Source organism: Carlito syrichta, unplaced genomic scaffold, assembly GCF_000164805.1.
Source record: "Carlito syrichta isolate Samal-C Ts95f unplaced genomic scaffold, Tarsius_syrichta-2.0.1 Scaffold279535, whole genome shotgun sequence".
In the NCBI taxonomy this organism is placed as follows: domain Eukaryota; kingdom Metazoa; phylum Chordata; class Mammalia; order Primates; family Tarsiidae; genus Carlito; species Carlito syrichta.
Window position 1 is genome coordinate 28897 of NW_007223631.1, and position 20431 is coordinate 49327.

At 35.4% G+C, this 20431-nt stretch overlaps 1 protein-coding gene across 1 annotated transcript in view; it reads right to left on the reverse strand.

Moving 5' to 3' along the window:
* Positions 1–426: 426 nt before the first annotated feature.
* COG5 (component of oligomeric golgi complex 5) overlaps positions 427–20431 on the reverse strand; it is a gene marked incomplete at its 3' end in the record, with an annotated part of 170559 nt that continues 150554 nt past the window's right edge. The window contains exons 10-12 of the mRNA XM_021709729.1: positions 11313–11478; positions 713–825; positions 427–504 (exon numbers count right to left, since the gene is read on the reverse strand). Coding sequence (XP_021565404.1) covers positions 427–504; positions 713–825; positions 11313–11478 — 357 coding nt within the window. The remainder of the gene's footprint in view (positions 505–712; positions 826–11312; positions 11479–20431) is intronic.

Sequence of the window (20431 nt, forward strand, 5' to 3'; positions counted from 1 at the left end):
GGCTAGCAGATTGGTAGATAACAGGAGGGAGTTCTTAGAATATGGAAAATGACTACAAACAAAATCAATAGCTTACAGTGAACATATTATGACAATTACTTAAATTTCTTATTTATAAAAAATTTTCATCATATTCTCTAATGGAACATTAAAAAAAATTTACAAGCTATCATTTATATGACAAAATGGGAAATTAGTATATGCATTTCAAAAATTAGTCTATAACTAGTATAACTGCCAGCATCTACTCCATAAACAGGCTCAATTATATTTATATTGCAAAGAAAATTTATAGCTGTCAGGAAATACATGCTCTATAGCCATTTGACATGTAGCCACTCTGTAAGGTAGCAAAATAAATTATGCTGGCTCATAACTTTCTGCTTTCTACAGGAAAGATATAAAAATATTTTCATTTAAACTTACCTTAACTATTTCTTCAATAAAACAAATGTGAGAAACAGGATCTCTCTTCTTGGCTAATACTTTTTGTAGATGTTGTACCTTAAAGGAAACAAACATAAAGCTTAGGCTCTAAAAAAGGCAAGAGAAGAGAAGTGCATTATGCGACAGACTTTACACATGTTATCATCAGCTAATAGAGGTACTTTGAAGGTCCAGAGATTTTTAAAGGCCTGCCCAATATCATATAACTTGGAATAACCAGGAGTGAATCCATATTAATGTTCTTTCTACTCCTTAAAATATTTACCTGTCCACAAACAGCACAAATATAATTCATAAGTTTCTCCATATTGGTCCACAGAGAAGCACGGAAAGCAGCAGTATTTCCTGGGGTTGGCATGGTAGATCGTCCAGGACCCCCTGGTTATGATTGACAAAGAAATATGAAAAATAAATGTTCCAAATGCAATAAAACATGTTTGTTATGAAAAGCATTAAAAGGTATTAATTCCCTAATAAATCAGGACTCACTGGAGAAAAATGATTCCATATCTGAAGCAGTGAAAAAACAAGGTGAAACTTGTACACACTGTGCCAGTGAGCAACAGAGTTAGAAGATTTTCAAAAGGACACATGAACTTGAATGCAGAGGTTGTCCACAAAACAAATTTGGGAACATTTGACCATTTAGAAGAATACTGATGATAATAGATTATAAAACAATGATTAAAAAATTAATTCATGAGTTTCTTTAAGAAATAATTTCTTATGAATGAAATAAAAAAGAATCTGAAACTTTTGTGTTAAGGTTAACCAACCAGATAAAATGAAGATGAATGAAAATGGTTTCCTACAAGGGGTGTAAGAACGGTGGGAAACAAACAAGCTGAAATGCATAGGGACAGAAAGTAGTCTTACTCTGTTTCTACTATCTTCATGCCATTTGTAGAAAACCATTTTTATTAATTTCCACTGTATACTTCCTAGGGTTGTGGGGAGTGTGTGTGTGATGTCCCTTTCTTTCTTTAAAAAAAAAATCCTAAAACTGAATACAAACAAATACAGAAACAAATGAAACTAACTGTACATCAAATTAATAATACAACCACACAGGCGAAAAACTATTAATTCAATAAATTTTAAATAACAGAATGCTGACTTTAGTGAGATATATCTTATGGACAAAAAAATTACAAAGAAATATTGAACTTTACTTAATAGATTTGGTGCTGGATACAGTATTGATTTAGTAATCCTAAAACTAGTTTAGGTATATTTTAGAATCAAGCAAATTAAGGTTCTTACTGTAAACAGACTACAGATACAAATATATAATAGGGATTAGAGGTATTTCCCAACTCTGTCCACTGAAAAGACAGAAACACAATGATTCCTCAATAGTAATAAGCACGCCTAACACCCAAATTTGACTTCAAGCACCATTCCTTAATAAAAAACAAACAAATCAGGACTCAATGGAGAAAAATGATTCCATATCTGGAGCAGTGAAAATACAAGGTGAACCTAATACATACTGTGCCAGTGAGTAACAGACAGAAGACCTATGGAGCTTTTCAAAAGGACATGTGAACTTGAATACAGAGGTCATCCACAAAACAAATTTGGGAACATCTGACCATTCAAAATAATACCAATGGTTATAGATTATAAAACAATGATTAAAATATTAATTCATGAGTTCATAGTGACATGCAAATATTTTAAAAGGATAAGAATTGCTCTTTATAAGAGTGCTGTTATTTTTTTAGTCTGACAATAGTGGAAAGCAATAAGAAAGAGAAATCTAAGAGAAAGATGTTGGCTTTAAAAATATGAATAGTTCCTTTTTGAAATCTGGATCAAATTAAATTTTTTTTTTGAGCTGGAGTCTCACTATGTTGCCCAGACTGGAGTGCAGTGGCACGCTCCTGGTCACTGCAGCTTCAACTTGCTGGGCTCTGGCGATCCTTCCACCTCAGTCTTCCAAGTAGCCGAAACTACAGGCATGCGCTACCACACCCAGCTAATTTTTTATTTATTGTAGAGACAAGGTCTCGCCAAATTGCCTGGGCAGGTCTCGAACCCACGGGCTCAGGCAGTCCACTCGCCTCGGCCTCCCAAAGTGCTGGGATTACAGGCTGAGTCAACGAGCCTGGCCTCAAATTAATTTTTAAAATTATTCATAATGTTATGCAAAGACTATTAAGGGAAGGCATACAGGGAATAGAGAAATAATACTGTAACAATCGCAGTTATCCCATATGTTAAATAATGAACTCATAACAGTGAGAAAAGGGCATGTAGTGTCTCTATGAATACTAGAAAAAATTAATCAAATTCCTGCAACATATGTGGCTTGGCTTTATTATAAAGAATGAGATGAATTAACCTATTACTCTCAAGTAAATACAATTTTATATTTACTTTGGTAAAACTGAGACACAGGAGAGGAGATCACAATCAATGATTCAACTAGTTCTAGAGCCCTGATTTTTCTTAATTGCGGTCCATAAGGATTTTTATCCTCATTAGCAAAATATATCTTGTCAAAGATATAAACATGTTAGACATAATCAACTGGCTGAACATAGAACTGCTTCACAAAGAAAGGGTAGGAAGAACAGAACACGGAAAAACAAATGCCATTATCAGTTAGCTTTAACAGGTCCAAGAAACAAAATAAACAGTGTCATAAACTAAGTTTTATTAAAGTGACAAAAGAGGGTAAGAGTTCCTCAAATAAATAATACTTGAGATTGATATCTAGTCAATGATAGCAGAATAAAGTCATTTTCCTACTCACTTCCTTTGAAAGCCAATGAAAAAACAAACAAAAGGTAGAAAAAAGTCAACTTCAAAAATAAAACAAGGAGTCAGATAAAATAAAACCACAAGCTTGAGATTATAAAGTATGCAGGTCAAATGCTGTAGATAAAACAAAATGAAAAAGGAACCAGATAAGTGACACCTTAGATCATTAGCAAGACATAAAGTGCTCTTAAGATCAAATATAAGAATTTGGACAGGCTATCCAACAATTATTTGATTAGAGCTGAGATTTACAGACACAGATGGGCCAGGGACTGTTCAATACTGAAGAATGAAGAAAAAGAAAAGCTGAAGGAAAACTAAAACAAAATGATTTTTACATTGTTTAAGAATTAGCTGCTGGGCTCGGTGGCTCCGCCTGTAATCCCGCGCCTTTGGGAGGCTGAGGTGAGTGAATTGCCTGAGCCCGCGGGTTCGAGACCCGCCTGGGCAGCGAGACCTCATCTCTACAATAAAATAAAAAAATCAATTGGGCGTGGTAGTGCATGCCTGTAATTCCAGCTACTTGGAATTCCACAACCGGGCGTGGTAGTGCATGCCTGTAATTCCAGCTCCACCGGAGCCCAGCAGGTAGAGGCTGCGGTGGCCGGGAGCAGCCACTGCACTCCAGTCTGGGCAACAGAGACTCCAACTCAAAAAAAAAAAAAAAAAGAATTAGCCCTGGTAGCTGGGCTTGGTGGCTCAGCTTGTAATCCCGCGCCTTTGGGAGGCTGAGGTGAGTGGATTGCCTGAGCCTGCGGAGTCGAGACCCGCCTGGGCTCGAGACCTCATCTCTACAAAAAAATCAAAAAATCAGCCGGGTGTGGTAGCGCATGTCTGTAATTCCGGCTACTTGGAAGGCTGAGGCAGAAGGATCGCCAGAGCCCAGCAGGTCAAGGCTGCGGTGGCTGGGAGTGGCCACTGCACTCCAGTCTGGGTGACAGAGTGAGACTCCAACTCAAAAAAAAAAAAAAAAATTAACCCTGGAGTTTGGGGATATGACTGAAGGTAGAGTGAGATGAAAGAAGGTGGACAAAGCTGAGGATGCTAGGCTTCAACATAGAAATTGTTTAAATAACTTTATTGGGAGCCACATTAAGCTCTTAAATGGTTCAAAATTTGAGCAGAGATACCCAAGGCAAAAGGAAATAACCAGTTGGTGAATGGTTATCATACACAACAAACCTAAATTAAACTGCAGACTGCCCACGCCTCTCCCTACAACCATTCCCACACCATTCTTCAATGACTAGTCAGTAATTTCAATGATGAACAATAATCACAAATCAAGTAATAAAGGACTTACCATCGGTACTGGGGAGTAAGGTGAGGAGGAGGAGGAAGGGAACATAAGCTTTAGCTTTAGCAATGATGAACACAGGTCACCAAGAAAACAACAAAAAGGAATGCTGTTTTTTACTATCTCAAAGTAATTACTGAAAACCTACTCACTGGAAAATTATTAGAGAGATCAAGATCATATTAGAAACAACAAGGCTGGGATCGGTGGCTCAGCCTGTAATTCCAGCACTTTGGGAGGCTGAGGCAAATGGATTGCCTGAGTCTGTGGGTTTGAGACCAGCCCAGGCAACTTGGTGAGACCTTGTCTCTACAATAAATGAAAATTAGCTGGGCATAGTTGTGTGCGCCTGTAGTTCCTGCTCCTGCTACTTGGAAGGCTGAGGCAGAAGGATCACCGGAGCCCAGCAGGTCGTTGCTGGGGTGGCCATGAGCGTTCCACTGCACTCCAGCCCTGGGCAGGGGAGTGAGACTCTAAGTCAAAAAAAGAAGAAAGGAACAACAAAAAATTTTAATGAACAAAGGTGAAAACAAAGAAAGATATAGGAAACAAGCAAAAGGAAATCATAAAAAATGAATTAAAATGCAAATATATAAAAATTGTTATGGAGAAGAAGAACTTCCAGTTTCAAAATGGTGACAGAAAAGCAAGCTGGCTTCATTCCCTCCACAGAAAATCAAAAGCAAACATATAGCTTTTAGATTATCACCAGCATTATCCCAGAACTCAAATATGAGGTATGAGACAGTCCCAGGGCCACAAAGAAGCAAGAAAACTCTAAGCAAATGGTAAGAGAATCAGATTTCCACCACCAAGCTTGACAAAATACCAGACACAGAAAACAAAGAAGATCTGATACACGTATAATTAAAGTTCTTGAAAAGAACAAATGGAACAGAAAAGCGTTCAATATATAATAGAAAAAAACATTTCTATAAAAAGAACATACCCTAACTCAGAAAAAAAATTGATACAGAATATTCAACCCCAAGATATAGCCTAATGTAGTTACTATACTTCAAAAATAAAAAAAGAACCAGTTAGGCATCTAAGAAAAAGCAAGTCAAGCTATGTGGGGGATAAAAGTCTGATTAGCCTCAGAATTCTCCAATACAACGCTAAAACTCAGTTAGTTGGTAGAGCGATGTTTGATGCCAGATGGGTTCCTCCATTTCCCTGTCCTCAACTTTCATATGAGTCTTCAGTTAAAGTAACTTTCTTGCCTTCTCTACCTCTTATTCAACCCTACCCACATGAAAAGAAGTGACTTACCTGATTAGTGAATTTAAGTAAGAAACTGGGCCTAATGGACTCAGTTCCACCTGTCTCTCTAGTTGAAGCTTTATCTGCATAAAGGGTGACATATACCCTGCCAGTAGTGTAGTGGGGCAGGCTGATTTGGGAAATAACAAAGAAAATCTATTTGGTTACAAATCTAAGCTATGCCCTTAATTTTATATTTTTCATCAGTAATAACATTAACATTTTAATTGTCATCTTTCTGTCACCTATATCTGTGTCTCAATTGTTTTCCAATTCAGTGGGAAAGAGAAACATTATTCTTGAGCCACAAATGGCTACAAAATTCCAGGGGAAAGAAAGTGTAAATAAAAAATATACCTGACCGAATTATTCAAGCATAAAGGCAAAAGGCATCATCAAAAATGCAAGAACTCAGAAAGCACGGCACTCATGAAACATTTTTAAAAAATCAACTGTATTATGATATTCAGGCAAGAGAAAGATGAATATAGAAATGGAGAGGTCATATTAAGAGGACCAGAGATGAGAATCAAATAATTTAAAAATCAAATAAAACATCAAAAACACTGATCATAAAAAATATCATTAACAGGTAAAAGAGGGAAAAAGAGGTCAGAAGAAGTTTAAGCGTGCCCATTCCCAACATTTAGTAGCAAAGAGACAACAGATTTAGTTTAAGATTGAAATGTAAAGAATAATTTCAGGCTGGGCACAGTGGCTTACACTTTAATCCCAGCACTTTGGGAGGCTGAGGCAGGAGGATTGCTTGAAGCCCAGGAGTTTGAGACCAGCCTGGGCAACACAGCAAGACTTTGTACAACAACAACAACAACAAAAATCAAAAAATTAGCAGAGCTTGGTAATGCACATCTATAGTCTCCACTACTTAGGAGGCTGGGGTAGAAGAATTGCCTGGCTGAGCCCAGGAGGTCAAGGCTGTGGTGAGCCATGATCACACTCCTGCACTTCAGCCTCAGCCACAGAGTGAGACTCTGGCTCAAAAAAAAAGAAAAAAATAATTATTTCAATTTCTTAATGTTTTTCATAAACTTTTAGTCATTATATTTAAATTTAGAGGTATTGTTTAGGATCTAATATTTCTTGTGAAGAAGTATTAATCTGAAATTCATTAAGCCCTTCAATTTCACATAAAATTTCTGATTATTTTGTTTAACTAAAGTAAAATACTTTTTATTTTTAAATGTACACCTCTAAAATGAGCAAGGGTAAACTGCAGTACTCAAATTCATACATGGATTTTGATAAAACTATAAAAACACAGGAAGTGATTAATATAAAAGTAAGAATACTGGTAACATATGACAGAGGGAGGGATTATGATTAGTACAGAACATATAAAAAGGTTTCTGGGATGGCCGGTAAGGTGGCCTAGGTGGTGTTCACTTCATAATAATTCATTAAGCCACATGTCTTCCTTATGTTTTCTATATCTGAGTTTTATTTTATAATAAAACCATTTTAAAGCATATGTTTTAAAATTCCATTTATGCCTATCCGGTTATTTTTCTACAACATAAAATGCTTAGAGAAATGTACAGACTAATGTTTACTGTATAGTAACAACTAGTTTCTGGATGATGAAATTTGGATATTCCATTTTTGTCTACATTCATTCATCGTCATCATTCTCCACTGTTTGACCTTATACAATATTTATGTTTTATTGTTAATTATTTCAGGTATACAAAAGAGTATACACAATAGTGTTATAAATACCGGTCATCAAACTAAAGAAATACACCACTGAATAAAGTAAAGTTTCTTGATTCCTTCCTCTCCTGGTCCCATTTCCCTTGCTCTCTTTTCAGAGTTAATAGTTATCTTTTTTTTTTAAGAGATGGATTCTCGCTATGTTGCCTCAGTTGGAGTTGAACTTCTAGGTTCAAGAGATTCTCCTGCTTCCCAAGGAGCTGGCATTACAGGCATACGCCACCATGCCCAGCACTGATATCTTGAATTTGTTGATTATCATTCCAATGCATGTTTTTATTTTTGTTTTTTTGAGTTGGAGTCTCACTCTGTCACCCAGACTGGAGTGCAGTGGCCGCTCCTGGCCACCGCAGCCTGGACCTGCTGGGCTCCGGCGATCCTTCCGCCTCAGCCTTCCGAGTAGCCGGAATTACAGGCATGTGCTACCACGCCCGGGTGATTTTTTGATTTATTGTAGAGATGAGGTCTCGCTGCCCAGGTGGGTCTCGAACCCGTGGGCTCAGGCAATCCACTCACCTCAGCCTCCCAAAGGCATGGGATTACAGGCTGAGCCACCGAGCCCGGCCAATGCATGTTTTTATACTTTTACTACACATGTGCATATGCAAAACAATTTATTATATAGCCCGTCATGTTCTTAGGCTTTAATTGCATTATACTGTACATATCTCTCTGCAACTTTTTCATGTACTGCTTTTGAAAAATTATCTATATTAATAAAATTATTAATTAAATGCTCTGTAGTAATCCCCTTAATAAACTATTTTATCCAGTTTTCCATCAAAGGAAAGTTTGTTTTCACTAGTTCATTATTATAAACAATAATGCAATAAAAATTCTTATACATATGTACCAGTTTCTCTAGAGCATATTCTTGTAAGAGAAAGTATAAGATCACAAAGGTGTATATCAGGGGTCCTCAAACTTTTAAAACAGGGGGCCAGTTCACTGTCCCTCAGACTATTGGAGGGGCGGACTATAGTTTAAAAAAAAACTATGAACAAATTCCTATGCACACTGCACATATCTTATTTTGAAGTGAAAAAACAAAACGGGAACAAATACAATATTTAAAATGAAGAACAAGTAAAGTTAAATCAACAAACTTACCCCTGCCCCAGACTAAGAGGAGGAGTCGAGAGACAGAGAGAAGGAGGGGGGTCAGAGAGTGTGACTGCGGGCCGGACCAGTCGGCTGCTAGGCAGGACAGGCAGCGGCGGCAAAAACACCCGGTGGGCCGGATAAATGTCCTCGGCGGGCCGCATGTGGTCCGCGGGCCATAGTTTGAGGACCCCTGGTGTATACACATTTAACCTTAGAGATAAAACTGAGTAAAGTAGCTAAACCATTCTATTCTCCTACTGCACTGTCCAAGAGCTTCTTTTCTTGTCCAACAGTTAGTTCTGTTTTAGATTTTGCCAATCTGATGATTAAACAAGAAACTGTATCTTGTTTAATTTGTATTTCCCTAATAACTAGTTTATTCTCCAAAAGGAGGTTGGACATCTCTACATATGTTTATTGGATGTGTTCTTCTGTGAATTGCCTAGTCATATTTTTTATTCATTTTTTCAGTTGTTTATCTTTTTCTTGTTGAATTACAGGCCTTTTTATATAGCCAAGGTAAAATGTTTTCCTTTAAATTCTATTGCTATCTTTTTTAAATTTTGAAATAATCTTAAACTTACAGACTATTTGTATGTATAATAAAAATAATTTTCCTCAAACCCTTTGTGAATAAGTTATTAACATGATGTCCCATCACCCTTGAATACTTTAATGTATATTTCTATCAAACAAGGACATTCTCCTACAAAACCTCAATATAACAGTAAGATCAGAAAGTTAATATTAATAACACCTATGTAACATTAAAAAAAAATAACAATGCTGGGTGCAGCGGCTCATGCCTGTAACTTCAGCACTTAAGGAGGCAGAGGTGACAAGATTGCTTGAGTCCAGGGTTTCGAGATAGGCTGGGCAACTTGGTGAGACCTCATCTCTACAATAAATCAAAAAATTAGCTGGGCATGGTGGCACGAGCCTGTGGTTCCAGCTACTCGGAAGGCTGAGGTGGAAGGATCGCCTGAGCCCAGCAGTTTGAGGCTGCAGTGGCCATAAGCATGCCACTGTATTCCAGCCTGAGCGACAGAGTGAAACTCCAACTCAAAAAATAAAAAATAATAATAATAGTGATTATTATTATTTTTAAAAAAATAAAAAATTGATGCTTAAGGTTTCTGCATTAAATCACGATATCCACTTCTCAACAGATGGTAATAAGGCAGTTTTAAAACTCTTTATTCTTTCAACAAAAGAGGCATACATTAGGATTGACAGCATGTGAATAATTACTTTCATTTTTTTTCCTATTCTTGACAACACAAGAGGGAATGAGATTAAACTGTTCCTGGAAATTTAAACATTAGATCAAACTTTCTGAGAATAATTGCCGGGAAAAGCTGAGAGCAAAATCTCCTTTGGCAATTTCTTTTCAAAGATCTCCTTCTGGAATAGTCTCAATATAGACCTATTCAGAGTCTAGGGCTAACCTTTAAAAATCTCTTTAAGAGCTAAGATTCTTTTATCTCATTTCATCTAGTGCAAAATTTATTTGTGAGTTACATATATTCAGTATTACTTAAGATCACATTTATATAGCAAATATATAAATAATAGATGGCTACATTTTTTTTTTACTATTAGCCAGGTATCAGGAATTGTTATTAATTCTATGCGAGTTATTACATTTATTCTTTAGGATAATTCTGTGATGATTAGAGTGCCTTCAGTAGAAAAAAAATGGGAAGAGAAAAACTGTAAACAATAAGTATAGATAGCATTTTGGGGAATTTTTTTTGTAGACTGAAGAAATAAAACAGGCTGAAGAAAGAAATGAAGATTTGTTTGACTGTTTTTAAGCAAAAGGAGATACAACAACAGAATTGTAGGCGATGGGAAAGAGATGTAAGAAAAGAAACACTGATGAAGTGGTGGAGGGAAAGCATCTGCTGAAGCAATACCTCAGAGTGATGGGATCTAACGCCATCGTAGTCCTTACTCTTTACTAGGAGAAGGAACCATTCATCCACACTAACAGGAAAGGAGAATGAATATAAGGGAAGAAATGAAGAGACAGAGTTGCAGAGAGTAAGTGAAAGGATCACATAACGTGGTCTTTTCTGTCTTCTTTTATAGAGAAGTATGTTACACATGTAAATGTCATCATCAGGTACATGTTGGCAAAGGGTTGCAGACTGCTTATATAGGCAACTCCTCCCCACCTTGAACTGCTTTCCTTTAGTAGTTTTCTTTAGACTTTGCTACTGTTGAAATGTTCCCAAAGGTTTTATCAGTTCCTATTCCCAGTTAGCCATTATATTTTTCCTGAGTACCAAAATTATCATAGAGAAAAGTTCAGAAAGCTATGGTAGAGACGGTATTCCTTAAAAAAAATTTTATGTCTTAATAAGAAGTACATGTGAGGATAAGTATTTTAGAAGAAAAATATGTTGGTTTTCTTTTTACTTCTTTTTTTGCATCTGTTTCCTCTCAACTAAATGATGCCACAGTTTATAGATCTTTATCTAGAAGTTCTGAATATACCAATTGGCCAGTTCAACTCACTGATTAGACAAAAAAGTTATAAATAAATTCTGAAACATAATTTCTTCTCTCATTTTCTATCTACTAAAAAAAAAAATGAGTCATTAGATTGCTTTGAAACATGAGTGTTTCACATACTATTCAAAGGATTTCTCAGTTATAAATAAAAAAAGAAACTAAATATAAACCATATCCATACCTCTCACAGCTGACTGGGAAGGTTGAGTCAAAACTTTGATATCTAATGTGCTGTTGATATTTTCTTCTAAAGTAGTATAATATCCATCCACGACACTGGTAATAGTATCCTTCAAAATTCCGAGATTATGGAAAACCTGAAGAGCTGTTCCGACTTGAGTTGGATTCTTAAAAAAGATAGGGTAGTTGGGGTAGAAACAGATATAAATAGGAAAACAAACTATACCAATAGAAATATATAATTTTAAGTAATACTTGAACAGTTACTACCATATTTTTAAATTATCAAAGACAATTTGTAATGAAGATTATTTTTAGCCATTATTTCATAAAAGACAAAGTTAAATACCACATATATTATTTCCTTCCTTTCCCTTTTTGTCTTCCTCTAAAGGATAATAAAAGTTTGGATATCTGTTGTACAATAATAGAGCTTATTTAAAATTTATCAATTCATATAAAGAGGGCCATGCTAGAACTAACAACAATCTTACATATGTTTAGAGAATAAATAAATGAATTCTGCAGAGTTGACTGAGAGGTGAACCATGAAGACTGATACTACTCATTATATTTCATTCATCCATCCATTCATTCAAACTATAAATATTTATACAGTGCCTATTATGTATCTGTCATAGGTCTGGGTGCTGGAAACACAGCCCTAAAACACCAATGAAGTCTCTGCCCTCATGGAGCTTATCTTACTGAGAAATGTATAAAACATAAATAAAACAATATCAGATACTAGTAAATGCTAAAAAAAAAAAAAAAAAGCAGGGAGTAAGAAAATAGAGAATAAAAATTATACAGAGAGGAGTGAGAGAATGTATCTGAGAGATATTTAAACAAAGACTTTAATGTACTGAGGAAGGGAGTCTAAAGAGGATATGGAGAAATGAAGGTCTGGGAAGCAGTACAAGAAAAAGTACTGAGACAGAAATGTGCGTGGTATGCTTGGGAAACAGCAAGAAGGCCATAATGGTAGCTGGGGAGGAGCAAAGCAGAGAAAGGCAGAAGATGAGGCAGATAGTAAAAACTAGTCAGTGAGTAGATTAAGTCCAGAGTGATATAAATAGGCTGTTGGATTTGTGGCTAAGTAAATGATGAAATTATCAAGCTAGAAGCTTTATACCAACATATACTTCCAGGCCCAAACAACTGAAATTCCTCTTTCATGTATTATTCAGGGTCTATTATTAGAGACACATAGTTAAAAAGTTAAATTATTTTATTAACTTATTTTCTAGGCTAGGTTTATTTTAAAAGGTTATTTCTTTTATATCTATTGATGCTATTATATCTATTGATGCTATTTTAAAATAATAGTACATGCTATAGACACACATAAACATATACAAAGGGGCAAAGTAGAATCAGCGAAAACAACAGGAAACACCGTTGGTGAATAACAATACCCATTTGAGGTCTTTTTAATTAAACAAAAAAAAAGCAAAGGGATATTTTAAATTAAAATATTCTAATAAAAAAGCTTAATTTAATATGGATTTTAGAATAGCCATATAATTTAATTCTATCATATATTGTAAATTCTCTAACAGTGTGCCAACAAAGAAAATAAGCTATTTCATAAAAAATTGTTAACTGAAAGCAAGAGGAATGTTATTTTCATATTTTTTCCTTTCTCTCAAGAGGAATTTTATTTAAAAAAATTTTTTAATAGAGACCAAGAATTGAAATCAGGCAGTTGTAAAGAAACTTCCCATATCATTATTCAAGTGTGTGTATAATCCAAAATGCATTACTGGAGCAACTTCAAAGAATACTTTCATGTCATAAAACCAGAATACAAATATAATTTAAAATTATATTTATTAACTTTAATATTTTCAAAGGATTTAAAATGTCTCCACACAGTACAGTTTCAGTGTTATCTATCAGTTTAATGTACTTGCTAGGTTTATGTGTACATCAACTGAAAAACACATAAAGTCAAATTTTACTGGAAACATCTAGCTAAAATAAGCCAGTCTTCCTAATTCTCCATTCCAAAAATTATTAACTTCTGAAAACTTTGCAAAACAGAAATGTAAATAGGTTATTATTTGAAAATATATATTATGGCAATCTTTATAACTATTATTTACAATATTCATAATGTTAGAAATAATTTTAAGCTCGTCAATTCACATGAGCACTTTTTTCAATTAATGCCAATCATTTACATTTATAGCTTAATATGAATATATCATGTATTAGTAAAAAAAAAAACACAAAATAATGATTATTTGAAATAAAATTCTTAAAGAAACACACAGAGGAGTGTGAAGACACATAAGCACTGTTTTATGAATCATCACAAAGTGAACATATAAATACCACCTAGATCATGAAACCAAATATTAAAATCTCACATGGCTCCCCAAACTGCACCTCTCCAAACATCATTATCGTTACTTCTAACACCATATATTAGTTTTTCCTGTTTTTGAATTTTACATAAATGGAATTATACAGTATTACCTTGAGTCTACTTCCTTTTGCTTAACATTTTATTTGTGAAATGCATCCATGTTACTGCACGCAGCAACAGTTGATTCATTTTTATTGCTGAGTAGTAGTCTGTTGTAGAAATTTTACCTTAGTTTAATCTGTCCATCCTACTTGTTTCAACAAGAATACAATAAGTTGATATACAATTGACTTATTTCCACTTTTAGGTATTTTAATTAATGCTGCCATGAACATTCTCTCACACACTTTTTAGTGAACATATATAAAAATGAATTTCTGCAGGTGAGAGTAGAACTGCAGGCCAGGAAAGGTGGCTCAAGTCTGCAATCCCAACACTTTGGAAGGCTGAGGTGAGAGGACTGCCTGAGTCCATGGGGTTTGAGACCAGTCTAGGTAACTTGGTGAAACCTCATCTCTGCAATTAATCAAAAAAATTAGCTGGGCGTGGTAGTACACACCTGTAGTTCCAGCTACTTGGAAGGCTGAGGCAGAAGGATTGCCTGAGCCCAGCAGGTGGAGGCTGCAGTGGCTGTGAGTGTTCCATTGCACTCCAGCCTGGGCAACAGAGTGAGACTCCAACTCAAAAAAAAAAAAAAAGAAAGAAAGAAAAAAAGAGTAGAATTGCTAGATTATAAACTATTGGTATGCTTACTTAGTGTTTATAGATACTGTACATTTTAAAAAGTCATTGTAGCAATTTACCAACCTATCAGCAATATATGAGAACTGTAGGTGATCCACAAACTTGTCAAAAATTAAAAAGATCAATCGTTTTAATTTTAGCTGTTCTTTTGAGTGAGCATTGTTATTTTAATTTGCACTTCCACGATGACTAAGGAAGGTTACCTCTCCTTTCATGCTAATTATCCACTTGGATATCTTCTTTTGTGAAGTGCATATTCATACCTTTTGTTCTTTTTTTAAGGGTATTTAGAAATGATTTTAGAAATAATTTTGATATAAATTTCATATATTTGTAGAAATTTTATATATTTGTAGAAACTGTCTATATATTTTGGATACAACCACTTTGATGAGTGTATGTACTGTAAATATGTCCTTCCATTCCTAATGAAGTTTTTCAAGGAAGAAAAATTCTAATGTGGATGTAACCCACATTATCAATCTTACTCTCTATGGTTAGCACTTTTGGAATGTTCCCCATTCCACATTCATAAAGATCTCTTTCATTCATAATGTTCTCACTCCTGAAACTTGATTGGCTTATCTTTCACATTCAGAAATACGACTCAACTGGAATTAGTTTCTGTATAATGTGAGATAGAAGTCAAGACTGTGTTTTCCTATATGAATATCCAGTTGATCTAGCCCTCACACCCTACTCCAAAAGCCACCTTTCCAATAATAGATCAAGTTTCCAAATATGTGTTTGTTTCTTGATCCTCACATCTCTACCATTTATCTAACCTTACACCAATTCAACTATCTGAATTATTGTAGTTTTAATGTAAGATTTGGTAGTCAATCCTCTGCCTCCGTTCTTCTTCACTTTGGTGTAGGCTATTTTTGGTTCATGATATTTCTATATAAATTTCAGAATTGGCTTGCCAATTTTCATTTTTATAAAAGCTTCTGGGCTGGGCTGGGTGGCTCAGCCTGTAATCCCAGCGCTTTGGGAGGCCGAGGTGAGTGGACTGACTGAGCCCTCGGGTTCGAGACCCACCCAGGCAACTTGGTGAGACCACATCTCTACAATAAATCGAAAATTAGCCGGGTGTGGTAGCGCACGCCTGTAGTTCCAGCTACTTGGAAGGCAGAGGCGGAAGGATCGCCAGAGTCCAGCAGGTTGAGGCTGCGGTGGCTGGGAGCAGCCACTGCACTCCAGTCTGGGTGACAGAGTGAGACTCCAACTCAAAAAAAAAAAAAAAAAAAAAGCTTCAGGGAGTTTGTCTGAGATTGCATTAAATCTATAAATAAAATTAGAAGGAACTGATATCTGTACAATACTGAGCTCTCCAATCCATGAATATAGTATCTCCCTTCATTTATTCAGGTATTCTTTAACTTCTCTTAACAATGTTTTATAATTTTCTATGAAAGCACCTTACATATCTTTAATTTGAATTATTCCTATATATTTGATTTTTTATATTACAAATGGTAACTTTAAACTTTTTTCTGTCTGTTTCTAGTATATTAAAAATACAATAAATTTCTATGTATTAAATCTTAATACAAACTCTCACAATTCAGTTATAATTTTAATAGTTTATCTGTAGATTGGGGTTTTTCTAGACAAAAAAATAATATCTAGAAATAAATAATAATTTTTATTTATTTCTTTCAACTTCTCCTATATTTTACTGCTTTTTCTTATTACTGACTAGAATCTTCAGTATGATGCTGAGTAGACTAGTAAGAATAATGTTTTTGTGTCATCCCTAAAATCATTGGAAAGCCTGGACTTTTGAAAATACCTTTTATCTGATTAAGGAAGATATATTCTTCATCTGTTAAGAATATTTTACATCACAGATTTTGAATTTTATTAAATGCTTTTTCTGCACTTACTGAGATAATCATTTTTTTTTCCTTTTTACTGAAGAAATCACATTGTACTTCTGGACTAAAGTCACCTTGCTCATGATGAATTATGAGCTTTAGATTTCCCTGGCTTACATTTGCTAACACTTTTTTTTAGTATTTTTGCATCTATTTTGAAGAGAGACAGCTAGCAATCTGATATCAAGGGTACCCCGGTCACATAAAATAAGCATGTATGTTCCCTCTTTCTCAATTCTTGGATTGGATAGAGTTCATATAACATTGGTTTATTTATTTTTGAAATGTTTGAAGAATTCATCCCAGTGAAGCTACCTTTCTCTGAGGAAAAGATTTGTGGGTTTTTTTTGAGTTGGAGTCTCACTCTGTCACCCAGACTGGAGTGCAGTGGCCGCTCCCGGCCACTGCAACCTTGACCCGCTGGGTTCCAGCGATCCTTTCGCCTCCACCTTCCCAGTAGCCGGAATTACAGGCATGCACTACCATGCCCGGCTGATTTTTTGATTTATTGTAGAGATGAGGTCTCGCCAAGTTGCCCAGGCGGGTCTCGAACCCGCGGGCTCAGGCAATCCACTCACCTCCCAAAACATGGGATTGCAGGCTGAGCCACCGAGCCCGGCTAGGAAAAGTTTTTTAATGACAAATTCATTTTTTAAATAGATATAGAACTAGTCAGATTTTCTAATTTTCCTAGTGTTGTCTTTGGTAAATTGCTTTTCTAGAAATTTGTCAATTTCATCTAATTTTTCAAATCTATTGGTATAAAGCTATATCCAATGTTTTCTTAATATCTTTTTAGTTTTTGTTGGATCTGTTATGAGGTCACCTTTCTCTCTCTTTTTTTTTTTTTGAGTCAGAGTCTCACTGTGTTGCCCAGGCTGGAGCACAGTGGCATGCTCACGACCACTGCAGCCTTGACCTGCTGGGCTCAGGCGATCCTTCTGCCTCAGCCTTCCAAGTAGCTTGACCTATAGGCATGCGCCACTACGCCTCTCTAATTTTTTTTGATTTATTGTAAAGACGAGGTCTCTCCATGTTGCTTAGGTTGGTCTCAAATTCCAGAGCTCAGGCAATCCTCTCACCTCAGCCTACCAAAGTGCTGGGATTACAGGTATGAGCCACTGCACTTGGCCTCATTCTTGACAGTAGTAACCTGTGTCTCTTTCTTTTTCTTCCCCTCATCAATCTTTTTGGGTATTTATTGATTTAACTTATTAGTTTTTATCAACGAACTAATTTTGGTTTTGTTAACTCTACTAGTAACTTTTGTTCTTCCTATTTCACAGACTTTGGAGTTAGACCTAGATCAGAATTCAAGCTCTAGCACTTAGTAGCCAAAATGAAGACAAATTACTTAATCTCTTTGAGGCTTAGCTTTCTCATCTGCACAACAGCAAAAATAATAGCAGCAATCTAACAGGCAAATGAAAAAAATCGTTACAACTGATTTAGCAGTAGAATATAGGAAGAGGAGCTCAATAAATATTATTTACCTTTACACTGATCTGTTAACATATAGTGGAAAGAACATGGGCATTTAAAATTACATAATCTTAGGAAAAACTCAGCTCTGTTATAGATTATCTTTATGACTTTGGGCAAATTACTTTATCACTCATAAATTTTATTTTATGTATATAATTAATGTTTGCTTCCTCATTAGATGTTAAGATCTCTGTGTGACTGCTTCATGTTTGTTTTGTTCACGACTATACTCCTAGCATCTACTGCAAGCGCTAGCTAGATGCATGTTCAAGAACTATCAATGGAATAAATGAACGAGTAAGTAAATTTCTATGACTTGGTTTGCCAATACATTCTTTGTAAGACTGTTGAAAAGACTGAGATAACACATTTACAATATCTGGTACTGAGTATGGGAACAATACAAAGTATTGGTTCTCAGATCATTTATTAACATTCCAAAACTTGTAAAAATGCTAAGAACCGCCTTTGCTCCACTTCCAACGGAATTATTCTTGGCACTCTATCTTTACATATAATTAAAATAAAGTTACACAATAGATACTATTTGAGTAAACCCTGAGTAAGTCGGCTCTTTCCTCTATGTCTCAGTTTCATAAATCAATAAAATGATGAGGATAGATGAAAAAGGGACTCCCAATCCTGCCTCAAGATCTTTTTTTTGAAAAAAACCAGCCATCAAAAGTTTTGATTCAGGTAGACCACCACATTGAGGCCTGCTTATTTATATTTTTCAAAGCTCTTCAGATAATTCTGATACAGTTAGTCTGGCAGCTACCTGAGACCCAGCACTGGGAGACCACTGGACTAAATGACTTGCCAGTCATTTCTATTGTTAAAGGATGAGAATAATTTATTCAGGTGAAGATAAGGAATTTTTGGGCAAACAATCGAGAACACAAATGACAGTAGAAAAACGTAAACTTACAGAGTGTTGTGTATATGAAAAAAAGTTATTTTGTTGTTATGCTGTTGTTAATGAATCACTTCATAAACACGGATGAGTCTAAGGTGCCAATGGGGCATTCTTTCCTGGAAATGTGAACACTTGTGAAATGGATAATCATGGGAACCTAGTCTAAATAGCAAACTAAATTGAAGCAATAAATAATGAAAGTAGAAAGGTGTTGGAAACCAGACTTCACAACGGGAGTATATAAAGAACAATCAGGAATGAGAGAATACAAATGGATGGCAGAACACTCTAGTAAGAGCTGGAAATGAAATACTAGAAAAATTGGAAATGAAATAATTTTGTTTAGCTATAATTCAAGTGAAGAACATTTAGAGATACTGAACATTAGTGTTCTTCCCCCACTATTCCGCCTCATTGCAGATTGAGCCTTTATTAATAATAAATTTCAAGCTTTTAGTTCACTCATCTGTAAAATGAGGGTACTAGACTATATACATTCTAATATCCTTCTAATACTAAAACACAATGATTTTATAATCATTCCATGTACATCTTCTGCTATGTACTGACACTGTGAGGTACTGGGGATTAAAAACCTGAAGGAAATACTGCACTGTCTGACCTTTTAACATTTATGGTCTGATGGGAGATAAACACATGCCAGTTAGTAATTAGAATGTGCTGTGAAAAATGAGGAAGTGGAGGGAATAAGGAAAACACACAGGAGAAGCAATTACTTAGACCTGGGGAAACAAAGGAGGGACGGGGAGTGAGGAGATGTTCCTTAAAGGAAGAAATCTCAGCTAAGACCTGAGCTGAAGTGGCCATGAGAAGATTTCAGGAGCAGAGGTAAGAAGGTATAGAAGATTTAAAGGAGTGGGAAAGCAAAAGAAAAACTGCTCCAAGCAGAGGAAGAGCCTCTACAAAAGCTTGTAAGTGACAGCATACTTTAGAACCCAAATCCACTAACATGACACCTGACATAAGAGATCTACACAAATTCAGGTGTCTGGATAAGTGGCTCTCAACCTTCTTCAGTATGAGAATTACTTGATGAAACTTGTTAAATGAGAGGGAACACATAGCATGCTGTGGGACACTGGTAATGTGGTTTTTAAAAAAATCTGAGTGCTGTTATACATGTTTCTTTACTTTGTGAAAAATTTACTGAGTTGCACTCTTATGATACATGCACTTTTCTGCCGATTATATTGTAACTTAAAAATTTTAAAATAAATAATAGGAAGTGATAGGGATAACAGATTATGACAAAAGCTATATATCAGAAAAGACCTGCTTAACTGCTTAAAATACCATCCAATAGTGCCTTATAGATTTTTTGGGGCAAAGGTATTAAACTGAATAAAACAATGTGTAAATACTTAAATTATTAAATAAACAGGAATCTTATGTAATTTTTCCCAAGACAATATAAACAAGATTTATACTTGTGTATATATACAATCAAAATTATATGCCATTGTTTTTTAAAAAATAACTGACTCTCAAAATATTGCCTAGTGTGAAATTTATATTTTGGGTTTGAATGCTGTTATAGACTAAATATTTTTATGTCTCCCTGTACCGGCAATTGGAGATGGGGTTTTTGGGAGACAGTTCAGGTTGGATGAGGTCATGACAAGGAGTCCAGGGGTCTGGTCTCATGGGATTAGAACCTTTATAAAGAGAGAGTTTGCCTGCTTTCTCCCTCTCTCCCTCTC